The 18,211-nt window shown below is 44.7% G+C and overlaps 1 protein-coding gene across 6 annotated transcripts in view; it reads left to right on the top strand.

The window, feature by feature from the left end:
- Positions 1 to 18,211, top strand: part of LOC143815398 (uncharacterized) — an 80,620-nt gene that overhangs the window by 40,705 nt on the left and 21,704 nt on the right. The window contains exons 7-13 of one of the 6 annotated variants that reach the window (XM_077294536.1): positions 71 to 232; positions 1,612 to 1,650; positions 3,953 to 3,997; positions 8,755 to 8,823; positions 9,102 to 9,146; positions 9,836 to 9,886; positions 11,204 to 11,242. In XM_077294536.1, the coding sequence (XP_077150651.1) occupies positions 71 to 232; positions 1,612 to 1,650; positions 3,953 to 3,997; positions 8,755 to 8,823; positions 9,102 to 9,146; positions 9,836 to 9,886; positions 11,204 to 11,242 (450 nt within the window). The remainder of the gene's footprint in view (positions 1 to 70; positions 233 to 1,611; positions 1,651 to 3,952; positions 3,998 to 8,754; positions 8,824 to 9,101; positions 9,147 to 9,835; positions 9,887 to 11,203; positions 11,243 to 18,211) is intronic. The other 5 variants (XM_077294539.1, XM_077294537.1, XM_077294538.1 and 2 more) reach the window with 5 other exon arrangements.

Genomic DNA, 18,211 nt, shown 5'->3' with positions numbered 1-18,211 from the left:
TAATTCTCGGCAGAACAGGGATTATCAGTTGTTTCTAGCTTGTCTACCTAATATAAACATTTTATACTAGGTGTTGGTAGCCTGGGTGCAGGTGGCTATGGACCTGGTGGCATCGGAGCTGGTGGTCTAGGAGCTGGTGGTCTAGGAGTTGGTGGTCTAGGAGTTGGTGGTCTAGGAGCTGGTGGATTAGGAGCTGGAGGACTAGGTGCAGGAGGCAAGCCACCAAAACCAGGTTAGATATACTGACTTGTCACATTCCAGAAATAGTCAACAATATACAGTGCCCTTATGATATTATATTCCTGAGGCTTTATTGTGCATTTGCCATAGTTGTTTAGGTTTTTCTGTACATTTTATGAAAAATTGACCTATTAAAACTATGTTGTATTTAGGTATAAACTTCTGTACTGATTAAAGTGGATTTCCACGATTACCTTTTTTGTAACCAGATTTGCCTAGTGTAAAAATAACAAAATGAGCTTTTTTCACCAGCTGTTACTCCAGCGATGGCTCTGGACATGTTGTTTATTGACAGTCAGAAGCACAACTACAGCGCATTACTGCTGCAGCCATGCATTGGCTTTGGCAGTGATGTCTATGTAGATGGCATGAGCTGTAGCCGTGATTTCACTGCCGCATCAATCAACAAAGACCTGGTGCAGGGGTAGGGAGACAGTGCTGGAGCACCAGGTGGTGAGTAATGCTTATTTTGTTATTTTTACACTGGGCAAGCATAGGGAGTATAAAATGTTAGTAATGGAAAATCCTTCAATTTCAAAATTACCTTTACAGCATTTAGAGCTCAATCATTGAATACTGAGTTAAGCCTTTAAGTATCCACAAATGGTTGGAGCAGGAACCAAGAATGTTATCATTTAAAGTGACACTCCACAATTATCATTTACCAAAATGACATCAGACCACATTGATAATAGTATAATATTATAATATGCAATAGTATAGTATAATATAGCACAAGGTAATATATAGCATAACGGTGATTTTCTTATTGAAAAAACATGAAATGCGCACCATGCAGACAATGTAGGCACACTACCCATTCTATCATGGTGACTAATGATATATCTGTTTATGTGCAACAGTTTATCTGAAAATATTTTTTTTTGTTACTGGTGGTTTAGTAATCGATAATTTACCTTTGCTAGAATGGAAATCAGCTTTCAATACACTGAATTTCCAGTGAGCCTGTGATAATCTTGTTTTTATACATAGCGCCAATTACAGGAGGTGAAAGGATGGAGAGTGCACCAGAGGTGTGTCTCAGAATAGCTCAAACTCCCTATAGGCACAGTAGATAAACTGTAGTCATAATTCACAGCTCTGCTCTAATATAACAGAGCTAAAAAGAAGCCAAGGAGCGATCTCTCTATAAAATAGATGGTAGGTAAGCATAGCAGTACTTTTTAAACTGAAGCATGGGCAATTGCTTTAACTATTTCTTTCCAAGAGATTAGTTGCTTTTTTGTATAAACAAAGCTTGACTTTTACATTGATATATTGGGAATTTTGGACTAAAATCAATATACAGTATATATAAGGTTGAGAAATCATATACTGAAAATGTTACTGTTGTATCTATCTTTTATTCAGGTTATGGACTAGGAGTTGGACCTGGTGTCGGCGGGCTTGGTGAGTGAAACCACTTTGTTAACCTTCAGTGTTTAAGAATATTTGAGGGATCCTTTATATAGCTGTTAAGGATGCTGCTTTCCATCTCTCCTAGAATATATTTTAGCCACACAATAGTTGTTTAGGTCAACTACAAATCTAAAAAAAGGCAAAGATCAATTGTTTCCAAGGTAATCCCTTTACAATATCTGCAATAACTGAACAAGTAAGTGGTTTCTATTTTGCTCAAATCTAGAACACCATTTTCAGTGGCGTAACTGGAGTCCGATGGGTCCTGGTGCAATATTTGGACCCACCCTCCTTGCATGTTGGCCAGGTGTATGGGCCTTGTGGCTTTCTATAAGAATATACATGTTGCCCTCCACTCCACAATTATACAGTAATGTCCCCCACACTGGGCTCATTGTGGTATATATGCCCCCCAGCCTGGTATATATGTTCCTTATCCTGGCTCCATCCTGGTTTATATGTCACCCATCATGGGCACCTTCCTGGTATACATGTCACTCATCCTGGGCACCTTCCTGATATATATGCCACCCATCCCGGGCACCTTCCTGATATATATATCACCCATCCTGGGCATCTTACTGGTATATATGTCCCCCATCCTAGGCCTCTTCCTGGCATATACTGTATGTTATATATTTCCTTCATCCTAGTATATATGTCCCACATGCTGGTATAAATGTTCCCCATCCTGGGCACATCCAGGTATATATGTCACCCACTCTGGTATATATTCCCCATCTTGGGCTCACCTGGTATATATGTACCCCATCCTGGTATATGTCTCCCATCCTGGTATATGTCCCCCATCCTGGTATATATGTCCCCCATCCTGGTATATATGTCTCCCATCCTGGTATATATGTCCCCCATCCTGGTATATATGTCCCCCATCCTGGTATATGTGTCCCCCATCCTGGTATATGTGTCCCCCATCCTGGTATATATGTCCCCCATCCTGATATATATGTCCCCCATCCTGGTATATATGTCTCCCATCCTGGTATATATGTCCCCCATCCTGGTATATATATGCCCCCCATCCTGGTATATATGTCTCCCATCCTGGTATATATGTCCCCCATCCTGGTATATATGTACCCCATCCTGGTATATATGTCTCCCATCCTGGTATATATGTCCCCCATCCTGGTATGTATGTACCCCATCCTGGTATATATGTCCCCCATCCTGGTATATATGTCCCCCATCCTGGTATATATGTCTCCCATCCTGGTATACTGTATATGTCCCCCATCCTGGTATATATGCCCCCCGTTCTTCCACTGTTCTTTAAAACATAAAAAAATAAATGATTCTACTCACCTTGCCCCAGTCTAAAGCAATGTGGTGTCCTCTACTGTAGCAGGCAGCTGACTTCAGCTTACAAGAGTCAGGCAGCGCTTGGCGTCACTGCCATGCACCCCCTTTCTCCGGCACGACGACGTCAGCTGCTGGCCTCTGATTGGTCAGCAGATTGAATTGCAGTGCAGGGAGTCATTGGGTCTCTGTGCCGCAATACATTTCAGCTGAATGTTCATCCTCAGATGCACTTCCGGATGAAATATGCACCAGCGTTGGCAGGCTCCCTCCTGCACAGCTTACCCCACTGACCATGATTGAACATTTAAACCCTAAATGTAACGGCTAGCCAAACCTGTAATTTATTTTCGATTCAAATGAAGAGATGTTTGAATTATCCGTTATGTTTCCATTACTTTGTCTTTGGGTCGTATAGCTCCAAAAACTATAGCTTTAGATTGACATTAAAAAGCATCCCTGGTCCACAAGTTCCACCAGCCCACATAGAGTAAAATATAGCTTCCTTCCCCCATTCATTCCTAAATATCTGTAAGCTAAAGCAGAGCTATGCCTAATGAAAGCGACCTGTCTGGTGGCATCGCTCAATGTGCCTATAACTTACAGATTTAGGATTTTATTAGAAACAGTGATGCAGAACCTAGACTAGATGTAAAACTACATCCATACACTAGACTAGACCTTACAATATTTAAACCATGGACCAAAAAAGAAAAGTCAAAGCTGGAATGAAATCTACGGTGGGGTGTACAATATGTACTTTCTTTATTTAGTCATGCCCCTCACTGAACTTTTGTTGGGAAAATTACCAGTCCATACTGGTAGAAAGTACTCAAACAGAAAAGACCGATGGACAGGTGGAGGAAGGACTTGAGGGCAATTTCAGTGGATGGTTTAGGTCTAACAACTGTAATGCCCCTGTAGCAGGCATTAGATTCCATTCAGTGCTGTAAAATCACCGATGCTTTTCTAGGTGCTCCAGGGGCTCAGCAAGAAAAAGAGCCATCAAATTGTAAAGGTATGACAAATCTGCACATGAAAAACCATCGTATCAATGTGCAGATGAGTTGATGACTGGGACATTTTATGGATGTGGCAGTCTTAGGGATGTGAAACGTTCAATCCCAGCTTTTACTAACAAGCTAAGCAACAACAACATGATTTTAATGTGCGACCAGAGCTACAATAAATGAATCAACTATTAACCAGTGATATTAAAACAAAGAGCTATTTGTATAACACAACAGTGAGTATTCATGAACATACGGTACTCACCAGGAAATTCTCACTGACCAGGATTTATATATACGGTAATCTACACAACAAGTGACCTAAACCATCATCACTGATTAAAAAAAAATCTTAAAATAACAATATTGGTCTTAGATCACTCCAATATCTTCTATTGTCAGTTGCTACTGACTGTCCCTGTAAGACTTTATTATTGCATTACTAAACCATGGTCATTGAGTATTTCCAAATGCCAAGATGTATATTAGCTAATCCTTACAGCGCATATGTTCTCATACACAAATGATTCTTTATATGTTCAACAAGAAAACTACAATCATTCTTTCACTTTCTATTTTCGGAATTAATTCCAACCTTTCAGGATTAGAAAAAGTGTCAGTTTTTTTTTTCAGATATAAAGATCGTCTTGGCTATGGGCCATATCTAGTGGTAGTATAAGATAGATTGTTGTTTTTTGTTTTCAATCCAGCATGGCAAAGTAAATTAAAAATTCTAACGCATTTCAAGTCTTACTGAATCTTAAAGCACCACTCCATAGTTTTTTTTATTTCACAACTGGAGTGGTGCTTAAAATCCAAGTCCTCTGCCCCCTGTCTGATACTCTTCTTTCGGCATTTTCATCTGTTTTCTTTGCTGCTCTGGTCCGTCTCATGCAGTTTGTGACCTGCCGGCAGCTCCAGTGTTTCATGGAGCATACCGGAGGTCAGTAATCAATGTAAGTCTATGAGAACCTTGTTCTGGCTCTCATAAACCTGCATTGAGAGCCTGTGACTTAGCTTCTGAGTTCTGGACAGTCAGAAGCTGCACTCACAAGATGGCACCACAGGACTAGACCCATGCCAAAAAAAGAGGCCGAAGAGTGAATATATGACCAGGGGCAGGGGACTTACATTTAAAGCACCACTCCAATGGTGAAAATAAAACAACATTGGAGTGGTGCATTAATTGTAGATAAAGTGAGTTAGACTCGAAACGCGTCAGATATTTTGCAATGCTTATGCTGTTATTTTAATAATCACAATAAAGAACTTTTTCTTTAAATTCACTGACTTGAAAAACCTTTTGTCATGGCTATATTTAGTATTGTGGTTTAGTTCCACTAAAGTTACAGAAGCAGATCTTCTATGCCATACACAGCTCATAGACAAAAGTTCCACTGTTTCTCAATGCCTGGACATTCACTTTAATATTAGGTGCATTTTTATCCTAACGGCATGATGGAGGTGGACACAAACTATCCTCAGAACCTCCTGCCAACCTGATCATCCCACCTCTTTGCCTGTGGTTGAAAGACATGTTGTCCCTTATGCCACCTTCGTAAACCTCTAAACATTGCACTACCCCCTAGAGCCAGGGTGGGGAACGTTAGGCTCCTGGGCCATTTATGGCCCTTGATGACCTTTTATCAGGCCCCCGGGCAGATTCTCATGGACTGCATTCTTGGGCAGGGATGTGTATTTTGTCTACAACCAGCTCATTAATTTCTTATTGCTCTGTGAGCACACACACATGCAGTGTTCACTACTGACCTCTGAAGGGCATGCAATGAAAGATTATGTTCTGACACCAGTGCCAGAGTCAGGATATACTTTGTGGGTGGAGTTTGTATGGCCCTCAAAGGAAGGTATAAATATCCAAATGGCCCTTGGTTGAAAAAAGATTCCCCACCCCTGTCCTAGAGGCAAGTGCATGCACATAGTGTGGTTTTATAAAGCAATGTGAAATGCGCATGAACCAACAAGGTTTACAGCTCAATGTAATTAATGTAGGCATCATCATCTACATGAATTACATAGAAAGGAACTGGCAGGAGACGAGGAGGACAGTATGGGCCCACTTATTGGTGTGGGACATGTTTAGAGTTAATAGTTTTTGGTAAAACTCTTTACAATGGTGAAGTGAGATCACATTTAAAAAGCTCTTTAAAGAGTTAACAAATGGGTGGAACCAGTTTAGTACAGGGAAACCTGATGACGGGTTCTCGTTAAGGTTGCACACTTCATTATAACTAAAGATGATATAGTGCTATTGGGTGGGTGCACAAATCTTCTACATGTTTTCCTATTAAACTTCACATTACAAGGCTGTGATACGGGACCATTACACAGCCCTAAACGAGCGGTTTTAATATCCCTCAAGTAATTTTTATAGTCCCTGATAAAACTAAATCCAACCAGAGCGGTTAAACATTTGGAAAGTGATGTAACACTTCAGCGGATTTTTTACCTATTTAATAACAAGAGGCATGGCTATATATAATAATTTTCTGTATCCAAATGTTTAGCATCCCCCTGTGTGTTCTTACAGATTACACAACCACCAAATAATCCTGAGATTCTTAGAATTAATCTGATAAACCTTAATAAAACAACCGGATACACCAGAAAATGAAAATGCATGTTTATCCAGTACAATAGTAAAAATAACATTGGAAATGGTTAGTCAGTTCATGTTGACATCAGCCCTTACCATTGTGGTTTGTTTGAGTTGGCTGCTGCCTGCTTCCTGACTCTTTATCTTGCATTTATTGGAGCTCATTACACTAAACATACCGCAGTGATTGGGTGAGAGCCGCTCGTTGCACTCCGTGTGAGCATTACAAATTCTCGCTGATAAAAGAATTCCACATTACAATCTGTGGATGGAATTTGGTCTACACTTATATCCTACTCGGAGGACTTCCTAATTACCTTAATTGCTAACTTTTCCCTGGGGATAGCAATAGTTTCTTAAGTATAGTCATAACAAGCACAGACTGAATTAAAACAGAAGTGCCCAAAACATTTTTAGTAAGGGATCTATTTTTTTTGAGGCCTGAGTTTGGCAACCAACTTCAGGACCAGGGACAGAAGAGGACGAAGGAGCTGAAACGGTTTTGTATGTCCATTGGACCTATAAGGGTTTGTTCAGACAAGCGTTTGTCAATCAGTGTGCCAGTGCCCATGGCCGATTTTCCACACACACCGACCCAGTCTGCATGGAAAAAAATTGCAACAGCATTACTTTGATCCGTTTTATGAAGCAGAATAATGCATGGAAGGTAAAGGAAGTTAGGGCAATTGTTCCCAATGCAGATGACTACACACATTTTTCATTAAAAAAACTTCCAAAAAAGATACATTTAAATTCATAAGCTATGCAAGCAAAAATAAATCCTCATAATAGGGTGACCTCATCTTAGATTGTGCCTCCAATGTTACTACCGCGGTGGGTATGTAAAAAAAAAAAATAGTATCATGCACTATCCTAGTTTGAATTACAGACCAGACTACTGCAATAATAGGCAGTCCCCGCACCCATCCGCTATGCAGAAAAACACAGAGCTCCACGCGGAGCCAGTCATATCAACACTTTGTGAACATGACTGGTCTAATTTTTATACGGTCATCTCAACTCAGGCGAAGAAAGGAATATTTCCTGGTTTTTTTTCGGGTGTGTTTCTATGTTCAGGGTTTTTTTACGCTGTTTTTGAAATTAAAAGATGGAATGGTCATAAATGGATAACACCTGCAAAAAAAAAAGAATCCACTTGTCGATTTTGGCTTCAAAAACTACATAAAAAAAACTGAACACAGCCTTTTAGTAGAGTTGGTGCAAATGTTTCCTCGCATCCCATTCCATAGGCCGTGACATTGATCGGTGGCAATTGCATTGGAGCAGGAGTGCTGCCTCTTTTCTTCTGCCATCCACAGCTCTTCTTTTGATTATCTGGCCTGACGCGCATCATTCTTTAAGCTTTAGGCACAAGTGATGTTACAATAGGGCGGCAAATCAAAAGAAGAAGTGCGGATACTAGAAGAAAAGTATTCGTGCTCCAGTTTAGCAGCCACAGACAAAGGTTGCGACCAGTGGAATGGGATGTGCAAATTGATTCAGACCAACTCTGCCTATAAGACATATATAGAAACTGCCTTAACTGCTTTTAGCTCAGTGTCAAGCAGCAGCTGCAAAAGCAAATATTTTAGGGTGTATAAAAAGAGAGAGAAAATCTTGTCACCCCAATGTATTATTGCCCTTTTAAAAATCACTTTTAAGGCCACATCTTAAATATGGGATCCAGTTTTGGACTCCACATTTCAAAAAGGATATTTTTTAACCAATATGACCATGTACCTTGACTTCGGACTAATTTGCATGGTCATTTTAAATCCATTCTGTTAGTGTAACACATCCACTTTAGACTCCCATGATTTCAATGGGAATTGTAAGTCTAAGCAGCGTTGTGTGGAAAACTAAACAGTCCTGAAAGTGGAATTTTTATTATATCATATTAAAAAATGTTACTATTTTTATATGAAAAGTCTTGCATTGCGTTTTCTCTAATCGATATCTTTATTTGAAGAAACCAAATGGTGCACTTCTCACAAATATATATATATTGAGAACACATTTTATTTTCCTCTATATATTTAGCTAAAACTCCTGTGATGTTCAACAAAACTACACCTGATAAATCCAGTGGCAAGCAGAGTGAGACTAAACTGTTGTACAGTATAAACCATATATAATGTTGATCTCTGACAGGAGTTGGTGGAGTTGGCGGAGTTGGTGGAGTTGGTGGTGTCGGTGGCATTGGTGCTGGACAGCTACCAGGTAAATAGGTTATAGTTAGTGGAAAAACTACTGTTCTAGCCATTCATGAAGCTCTGCTATACAGTTTCTTTAAATCGCCTTAGCCTCTATAGGAGATCACTAAGCAGAATAACATAGCCACACTCCTGTCCACAAAGCCTCATCTCCTGTGGCCGGCGCTTGGACGCTTACATTACCGTCTCAACTATGAAAGGCTGAAATGCGAAAAACCCTTTAACTTTAGTCCAATATGAACTACAATAAATTTGCCATATATCTTACTTCAATTCTACTTGCAGGTGGTGTCCAACCAGGTGCTGGTGTGAAACCAGGAAAAGGACCAGGTAATAACATTGTCATTATCATTGTCCTCATATTCATGTGTTAAAAGGAAAAACCTCTTCTGATTAAAATTCTATCCAGTGTACGCAATGATATATTGCTATCTGTGTATGAGTAAGTATTAGTGATGAGCGAGTATGCTCATTACTCAAGTTTCTCCAAGCATGCTCGGGTGGTCTCCGAGTATTTCGGCGAGCTGGGAGATTTAGTTTTTGTCGCCACAACTGCATGATTTGCGGCTGCTAGACAGCCTAAATACATGCAGGGGGATTGCCTGTTTGTTAGGCAATCCCCATATGTATTCAAGCTGTCTAGCAGCCGCAAATCATGCAGCTGCGTCTATATTAACTAAATGTCCAAGCATGCAGAAATACTCGGAGACCATCCGAGCATGCTCGGAGAAACTCGAGTAATGAGCATACTCACACATCACTACAGAATAGCGGTCCTGATCATATTCTTCTTTGTAATAAGTGTACCAGTGGCAGCTGAACCTGACCACTATAGGTTTTCAGCCTCTGGATATATGCAATGCATCTATTCACTGATAGCAATGGCCAATAATAACCCTAAAGTCAATCGTACACCTTCCCACTTGTATTAAAGCCCTGACACTGATGTAATCGGTCTCTGCCTTTATGAACACATTGCATACACATGTCCCTCATGGCTGATCTTTGCTTCCTGACAGGTGCAGGGATCCCTGGCTTGTACCCTGGAGGAGTGGTACAAGGTGGTGCAGGTCAGAATCGTCTCTTCCTTTTCCTCTCTTCCCATCCTAACCTACCAACTGTGATCAGGATAACCTTTCAGAATGATGAGTTAGAAGTTTCCATGAAATTATGTAATGTATTGTGATCTAAGTGAGTTTCAAAATGCAAAAATAATCCCAAATTCCGTGTCCTGCAGATTAGTATTTGTGAACATCCATCGTTCTGTAGGTATATAGCAGAGGGACTCCCAAACCTTTCTTACCATGAGCGCCAACGTTCAGTCCTGAGAGATGGTCACTGCCACATTCTATGCAAAGAAATCGTAGTCGCACCCTGAGCGACCATTTGAAATTTATAATTCTCAGAATCTCACCTTAGAAAGTATCAATAGCTTTAGTTTCCTTTTATAAAATAGTAATGCCCTGAGTGCCCACTTATAAATTAATAATGCCCCAAGTGCCCTTATAAAATAATTCTCCAATGAGTAAAATTATCTTGCGTGCCCCTTATAAAGTAATAATGGCTCCCAACAAATAGTAATGCCCATAAAAACACTTATACAGACAGTAACAGTCACCGTGACCTGAGCATACAGCCTTGAGCCACACATCAGGGGCCTGCAAGCTACATGTTGCCAAGGAGCCACTGGTTGGGGGCTTCTGCTGTAGAGGGTACAGAGGTTCCAGCACCACTAAGGCCTTTGTGCGTGAGGAGATCAAACAATCCCTTTGTCATATGGTAGGTGTGCAGTATTTTTAGAATTTTGCGATTTTGGGTGTCAGGAACTTCAAGTTTCATCTCTATGGTCATCTATGTGCCACCATCTTCCAGAATTTGTTTGTTTGGGTTGTCCTTTCTGGCCTTATAGGCAATATGAACAATAGAGGATATATGGTGGACAATGATTGTTAACCCCTTTAACTTGCATTAGTTTTATGTTGCTTATTAGTGATGAGCGAGTGTACTCGTTGCTCAGGTTTTCCCGAGCACGTTCGGGTGTCCTCTGAGTATTTATGGCTGCTCGGAGATTTAGTTTTCATCTTGGCAGCAGAATGATTTACATCTCTTAGCCTGCTTGATTACATGTGGGGATACCCTAGCAACCAGGCAACCCCACATGTGCTTAGCCTGGCTAATAGGTGTAAATCATTCAGCTGCCGTGACGAAAACTAAATCTTTGAGCAGTCATAAATACTCGGAGACCACCCGAGCGTGCTTGAGAAAACCCGAGCAACGAGTACACTCGCTCATCACTATTGCTTATTCAACATGAGCATTACAAATACATAAATGCATAAAATACATAACATTCATTCTACAATTTTTTTATTTCCATGTACCTACAGGGGGAGTACCTGGTGCATACCCAGGTGGTGTAATCCCAGGTAAGCATTATTTGGGACTTTTGTGCTTGTGACTGGTGTTCTCTATCATGTCTGCCAATAACACACATGGGAGCGGAAGTTTGCTATTATGTGTATGCACATTACTGTGAATCCTGCTTTCTCAGCAACATGTGTGTGGCTGGAGGGAAGCAATTCTTTCCAGGGACGGAAAAGCAAAAGTTGGCCTTACTCACTTTTCAGGAAGTCTCCTGGGACATATTTGTATTCACTGCGCTGTCAAGACTTATGGCTTGTGCTGGGGATTACATAATAATAAAACCTGCAGAGCAGACATTCATACCAGAGATAATAATCTAAAGACAAGGCGGCCCAAGGTGAAATGTGTCCAAATCATGTACCACAGAGGAGAGTTCACTCTATATAAAGTACATATTTAGTTAAAAAAAAAATATTTATTAGATGACGCCAGACATGTTTTGGGATGTTTTCTGTCCCTTTGCTCTGAACAATCAGCTGTCTCCCTTTGTTGCTTCTTCTCTCCTCTCTCCATCATGTTGTTTCATGAAAACACTGAGTAAGAACTGCAGCTGCATCCCCCTCCTCCCCATTTCTTATTGTTTTATAGTAGTGATAGAGGAGGTTTCTGAACATTTACACCAAACCTGCAGATAATGAAAGGAGAACCTGAGTGTTAGGGGTTGAGTTCCCACCTCTGCACAGGGGTAATCTCAGGCAATCTCCGCTGCGGTCTCCCATTCTTCTCCTGCCGCGGTGGAGCCTGCTCAGCGGAGACGTCGGTCCTAGTGTCTCGCTCAGTCTGACTCTGTACAAAGAGTTACTGCTGCTTTTCCTGCTTCTGCCATTGAAGTCAGTGCTGGGCAGCGGCGAGCAGATGCTTCTGGGACTAAGTCCTGCTTTTCTCGTTCTGAGCATGCCCAGAGTAAGATCTCTCAGTGGAGATCGAGGGTCACATGATCAGATACTGCAGCTGAGGCCATTGGTCCTTCAGGAAGGTCCTGTAGGTGCTCACGCTCTGTGGCAACCTCTCATTGGTCCTTCTAGGAAGGTCCTGTACGTGCTGCAACTATTTAAAGCTCGCATGGTCGCACGGCCATGCGCTAGTATTGTTCTTTGTTATGTGCTTTGCACCAGTGTGGTCACCTGAGAGTGTGTTCAGGGACCCGGCTGAAATAAGCCCCTAGAATGCTGGCACCTCTGGCGAGGAGTTTGTGTTTGTATGTATTCAGGGAACTGGCTGAAATAAGCCCCTAGAATGCTGGCACCTCCGGCGAGGAATTTTGTGTGCATGCGTGACCACTGACTGCTCTCTGTTTGGGCAGTTAGCCTGTGCCTCTGTGAAGTCTAACAGGGCACAGTGCTTTGCTTTCACGGCTACTCGGTGAATTAACTGAGTTAGTCCATACCGCCATATAGTGCCGCCGTTTGCTAGCAGCAGGTACTCCTGCACGGTGGACCCCGGGCTGCGAACACACCAATATCAATAAAAACATCTCTATTTACTCGGTGCGTTCCGCTAGCCCTAACATAATACTAGCGCCAGGGTCTGGCTAGTAAATGGCGGACATTCAGCAATCCTTGCGGTATATCCAGCAGCTGGACGGTAGGTTGGCGGCTCTCGAGAGCTCAACCTCAGCTGTGGATGTTACCGCAGTTGCTGTACAGGCTGCTAGTGTGGCTGCAGCAACCTTGTCCACTGCCACCCCTGTTCTGACATTATCTCGCCTCCCGCTGCCAGAAAATTTTTCTGGAGATAGCAAATCTTGTAGGGGATTCGTGAGTCAGTGCTCAATTCACCTCGAGCTCCTGGCTGCACGTTTTCCCACAGAGCGGGCTAAGGTGGGATTTATTGTGTCTCTCTTGTCGGACAGGGCGTTGGAATGGGCTACGCCGCTGTGGGAGCGTGGCGATCATGTGGTGCAGAGTGCTCCGCTGTTCCTGAGCACTCTGAAACAGGTCTTTTTAGGACCTCAAGTCACCCATGACACGGCGCTCCAACTGCTGGCATTAACTCAGGGTGAGTCCTTGGTCAGCCATTTTGCCATCCGCTTTCGTACTTTAGCCTCTGAGCTGGAGTGGTCGGATAAAGCCCTTATCCCCATATTTTGGAGGGGCCTGGCTGATCACGTTAAGGACGCTCTGGCCACTAGGGAGATTCCTGCCACACTGGAGGAGTTAATAACTGTCTCTACTCGAATTGACCTCTGTTTTAATGAGCGGAGGTTAGAGCGAGCCCAGTGTAGGCAGAGGTTTCAGCTGGCTCCCACCTTCGCCAAACCTCTGGAATCTTCGGTCCAGGTTCCTGAGTCACATGAGGCCATGGAAGTGTCACGAGCGGGATCTAAGTCCCGGACCGCTTGTGCACTCAAGGTCTGTCATATTTGCCAGCAGTCAGGACATCTTGCCACCATATGTCCCCAGCGGTCGAGGAAACGTTGGCGTCTAGTGGTAGTAGGTGGAGGTACACTAGACACGGCGACGTTTGCCTCCAAATTGTCCTTTAAGGGGACAATTATTATAGGCTTATCCTCCCACTCGGTAGAGCTCTGCGTGGATTCTGGGGCGGAGGGCAATTTTATGTCTTCTGCCTTCGCCAAACATCACGCAATACCCCTGGTTATGCTAGCTCAACCAGTAACGGTACGAGTGGTGAATGGGTCGACACTGCCCTCACAGATAACACACCAGACCATCCCTCTTACTCTGTCCATGTCGCCATCCCATCAGGAGATTATATCTCTGCTCGTCATTCCTGAGGGAATTGATGAGGTCCTGTTGGGGATACCTTGGCTATGGTACCACTCTCCTCATATTGAGTAGTCCTCAGGCAGAATTCTGGGATGGGGTGAATCTTGTGGGGGTAGGTGTCAGAGGGAGTGCGTTCAGGTTGCTACTACAGAGGTACCCGCAGATCTATCCTCTCTCCCCAAGCAATATTGGTCTTATGCAGACGTGTTCTCCAAAAAGGCGGCGGAGACCCTTCCGCCCCATCGCCCCTATGACTGTCCTATTGATCTCTTGCCTGGTGCTGAGCCTCCCCGGGGTCGAGTTTATCCATTATCTCTCCCGGAGACGGAGGCAATGTCTCAGTACATTCAAGAGAATCTGGCAAGAGGGTTCTCCTGCTGGGGCTGGGTTCTTCTTCGTGCAGAAGAAGAATGGGGAACTGCGTCCATGCATAGACTACAGGGGTCTTAACGCCATCACCGTTAAGAATAAGTATCCTTTGCCCTTGATATCTGAGCTCTTCGATAGGCTTCGGGGAGCAAGGCTGTTTACTAAACTAGATCTGCGGGGTGCTTACAACCTGATTTGCATCCGTGAGGGGGACGAATGGAAGACGGCTTTTAACACCAGGGATGGGCACTATGAATATCTGGTGATGCCCTTCGGGCTCTGTAATGCCCCAGCCGTTTTCCAAGACTTTGTGAACGACATCTTCCGGGATATGCTCTCCACCTCGGTCGTAGTCTGTCTGGATGATATTCTCATCTTCTCTCCAGATATTGACTCCCACCGGAGAGATGTTTGCAAAGCCTTCGACCTCCTACGGGCAAGCTCCCTCTATGCCAAGTTGGAGAAGTGTATGTTTGAGCAGGAGTCCTTACCTTTCCTAGGCTATATCATCTCCGCCCAGGGATTGGCTATGGATCCTGCCAAACTACAGGCGGTGATGGACTGGCAGGAACCCCATTCTCTTAAAGCGGTGCAGCGCTTTATGGGGTTAATTAATTATTATCGCCAGTTCATTCCGCACTTATCAACTTTGGTAGCTCCCTTGGTTGCCCTCACCAAGAAGGGGGCAAATCCCAAATTGTGGTCTGAGGAGGTCTCCAAGGCCTTTATCTCCATAAAGTCACACTTCGCTAGCGCTCCCATCCTACATCGCCCTGATGTAGATAAGCCATTTATCATGGAGGTGGATGCCTCATCTGTTGGTGCTGGAGCAGTCCTCTTCCAAAAGGATGCTCAAGGTCAGAAGCATCCTTGCTTCTTCTTTTCTAAGACCTTCTCACCAGCAGAGAGGAATTATTCCATCGGGGACAGGGAGTTGCTAGCCATGAAGTTGGCTTTCTCGGAGTGGAGACATCTCTTGGAGGGAGCTTGTTTTCCCTTCCAAGTCTTCACAGATCATAAAAATTTGGTGTACCTGCAGACAGCCCAGCGGTTAAATTCTCACCAGGCCAGATGGTCCTTGTTCTTCTCCCGGTTTCATTTCACCCTCCATTTTCTTTCTGAGGAGAGGAACATTCGTGCCGACGCTCTCTCTCGCTCCGTTGTGTCATCTGTGGAGGAGGAAGAGGAGCCTCGGCTTACTGTCCCCACCGAGAGCCTGAGAACTGTGGCCCCGGTTTTGCTAGAGTCTGTGCCTCCGGGCAAGACTTTTGTACCATCCAGTTTGCGACCGGAGGTTCTCTCTTGTGCACACTCGTCCAGGGTGGGTGGACATTTTGGTACCAAAAGGACATCTGAGTTACTGGCGAGAACATACTGGTGGCTGCGTATGGCTCGTGATGTCGCAGACTATGTTCGGGCGTGAGTCTCTTGCGCCAAGAACAAGTCCCCTCAATGGCCAGCTGGGTTGCTTTACCCTCTGACAGTGACGGACAGGCCCTGGGAGATGGTCGGGATGGACTTTGTGGTGGGCTTACCCAAGTCTCGTAGTTGCACCATTATCTGGGTGATCACCGACCATTTTTCCAAAATGGTTCATTTGGTGCCTCTTCCACGGTTACCTTCTGCACGGGCTCTGGCAGCCTTGTTCATCAAGCATATCTTTCGCTTACACGGTATGCCGGACAAGATTGTCAGTGACCGGGGTCCCCAGTTTGCGCCTCCATTCTGGAGGGAGCTTTGTCATCTACTCAGTATTGAGTTAAATCTCTCCCTCGGCTTATCATCCCGAGACGAATGGGTTGGTTGAGAGAGCCAATCAGACTCTGGTCACTTATTTACGACATTTTGTTTCTGCCAGGCAGGATGACTGGGCATCCTTGTTACCGTGGGAAGAGTTTGTGAAGAGCCCCCAGACACAGGGCCGCGGGGCACTCGGTACCGGGCCTCTCGGTCTCAGTTCTGGGATTGTCACGGTGGCTAGACCCGGTCCGTGACCCTGCTAAGGGGCGTCCAATGAAAGGTGTAGGTGGTGGTGATGATGCGTGGTGCAGTTCACGGTGAATAACGAGGACACAGGGTTGCAGTCTCTTTACCTCTTTACTGAAGGCTTCAATGTCCTCAATCCAGAGTACGGTTAACAGGGCTGTAAGAGACCGGCCGGTCCGATGGCACCTCCAGAGTTCCCTTTGCAGGTGGAAATCTGTGCCTACCTTCTAGCACCTGTGTGTTGTAGTACTTCCCTGCTGAGCACCATGGGATAGTCCTCACAACTGTTGTGTCTGTTTCTGATGTTATTTCCCACAACTTATGTCTGTTCTGATGTTCTTCTCCGTCCCCCAGATGATATGGATAGGACGCACCCGTATGACGGGAAGGCCTGGAGTTCTTCCGGGACCCTAGTGTCGCCCCTCTCCCACAGGTGCCCCCTATGTCTTCTTAGGTGATTTTGGTGAGACAGCCAACCTAAAATCAACTGTCCTGCCTCTGTTTGAAGTATTGCTTGGAGTCTAATACTTCCTCAGCGTTCTGGCCACCGGCTACGCGCCTCAATAGGATGTTGCCTCGGTCTTACAGCACGACTCCTATTGGTATTATCTCCTTATTGCTGTGATCTCATTTCTCACTGCTTCACAATAAACCTCGCTTTTTGTCCTTTCTTGAGATACCGCCGCAATGTAGTGCAGGCGCGGTTCCTTAATGTTCTTTTCTGTTCGCTAGGCCTCTGTCAGGATCCCACCCCTGACAGGGACCCCCCTGAATCTTCCCCTGCAACACCCTCTGCCACAGGATGTTGCTTGGTTCCAACCCAATCAGCTTTCTCACTAACTTCCTATCTAACCCCCAGTTTTACCAGATTGTGAGGAGTGGCCTAATACATAGCACCCTTAGCTCCCCCTGGAAGCCAGACTGTGAAGTGTATTGGTGCCTGTGATACCTGGTCAGGTGAACTCCTTCAGTGCCATCAGACGTACCATCACTCCCCTTAGCGGCGGAGCATCAGTACTGCAACGACCAGGACTCTGGGGTGCTGCATTTGCTCTTAACAACGCTGTAGCCGACTCCACCGGTCAGACTCCTTTCCTTCTTAATTACGGCCAGCATCCGCGGGTTCCTGTGCCTATGCCCATGTCCTCTGCTGACTCCAGGTTGGCAGACTGGGCAGTGGAGGCATGAAACATTTGGGACCGCACTCAGCATGCCATCCGGGCCTCCAAGGAGAGAATGAGGTCCTCCACCGATGCACATCGGCGCCCTGCCCCGACCTTTGCTCCTGGTGACTTAGTGTGGCTCTCTGCTCGTAACACCAGGCTGCGTGTTGAGTCCACTAAGTTTGCTCCTCACTACTTGGGTCCCTTCAAGGTCCTCGAACAGGTTAATCCTGTCGTCTACCGTCTAGCCCTTCCTCCACGCCTAGGTATCACCGACACCTTTCATGTGTCCCTCCTTAAGCCCGTATACATGTCCCGGTTTTCTGAGTCATTTGCCGGGACATCGGGTTCATCTATGGACGATTACGAGGTGAACGCTATTTTGGGGTGCAAGGTGGTTCGTGGCAAAAAAATTTATTTGGTGGACTGGAAGGGTTACGGTCCTGAGGATAGTTCCTGGGAGCCTGCTAAGCACATTCGGGCTCCACAGCTCATTGCTGCCTTCGAACGTAGTGAGGCCCAAGGAGGGGGGTAATGTTAGGGGTCGAGTTCCCGCCTCTGCACAGGGGGAATCTCAGGCCATCTCCACTGCGGTCTCCCATTCTTCTCCTGCCGCAGTGGAGCCTGCTCAGCGGAGACGTCGGTCCCAGCGTCTCGCTCAGTCTGACTCTGTACAAAGAGTTAATGCTGCTTTTCCTGCTTCTGCCATTGAAGTCAGTGCTGG

This window comes from Ranitomeya variabilis, chromosome 3, assembly GCF_051348905.1.
Source record: "Ranitomeya variabilis isolate aRanVar5 chromosome 3, aRanVar5.hap1, whole genome shotgun sequence".
Taxonomy (NCBI): Eukaryota; Metazoa; Chordata; class Amphibia; order Anura; family Dendrobatidae; genus Ranitomeya; species Ranitomeya variabilis.
Note: the sequence above shows the minus strand (reverse complement) of the source record. Positions and strands in the feature narration are given on the sequence as shown.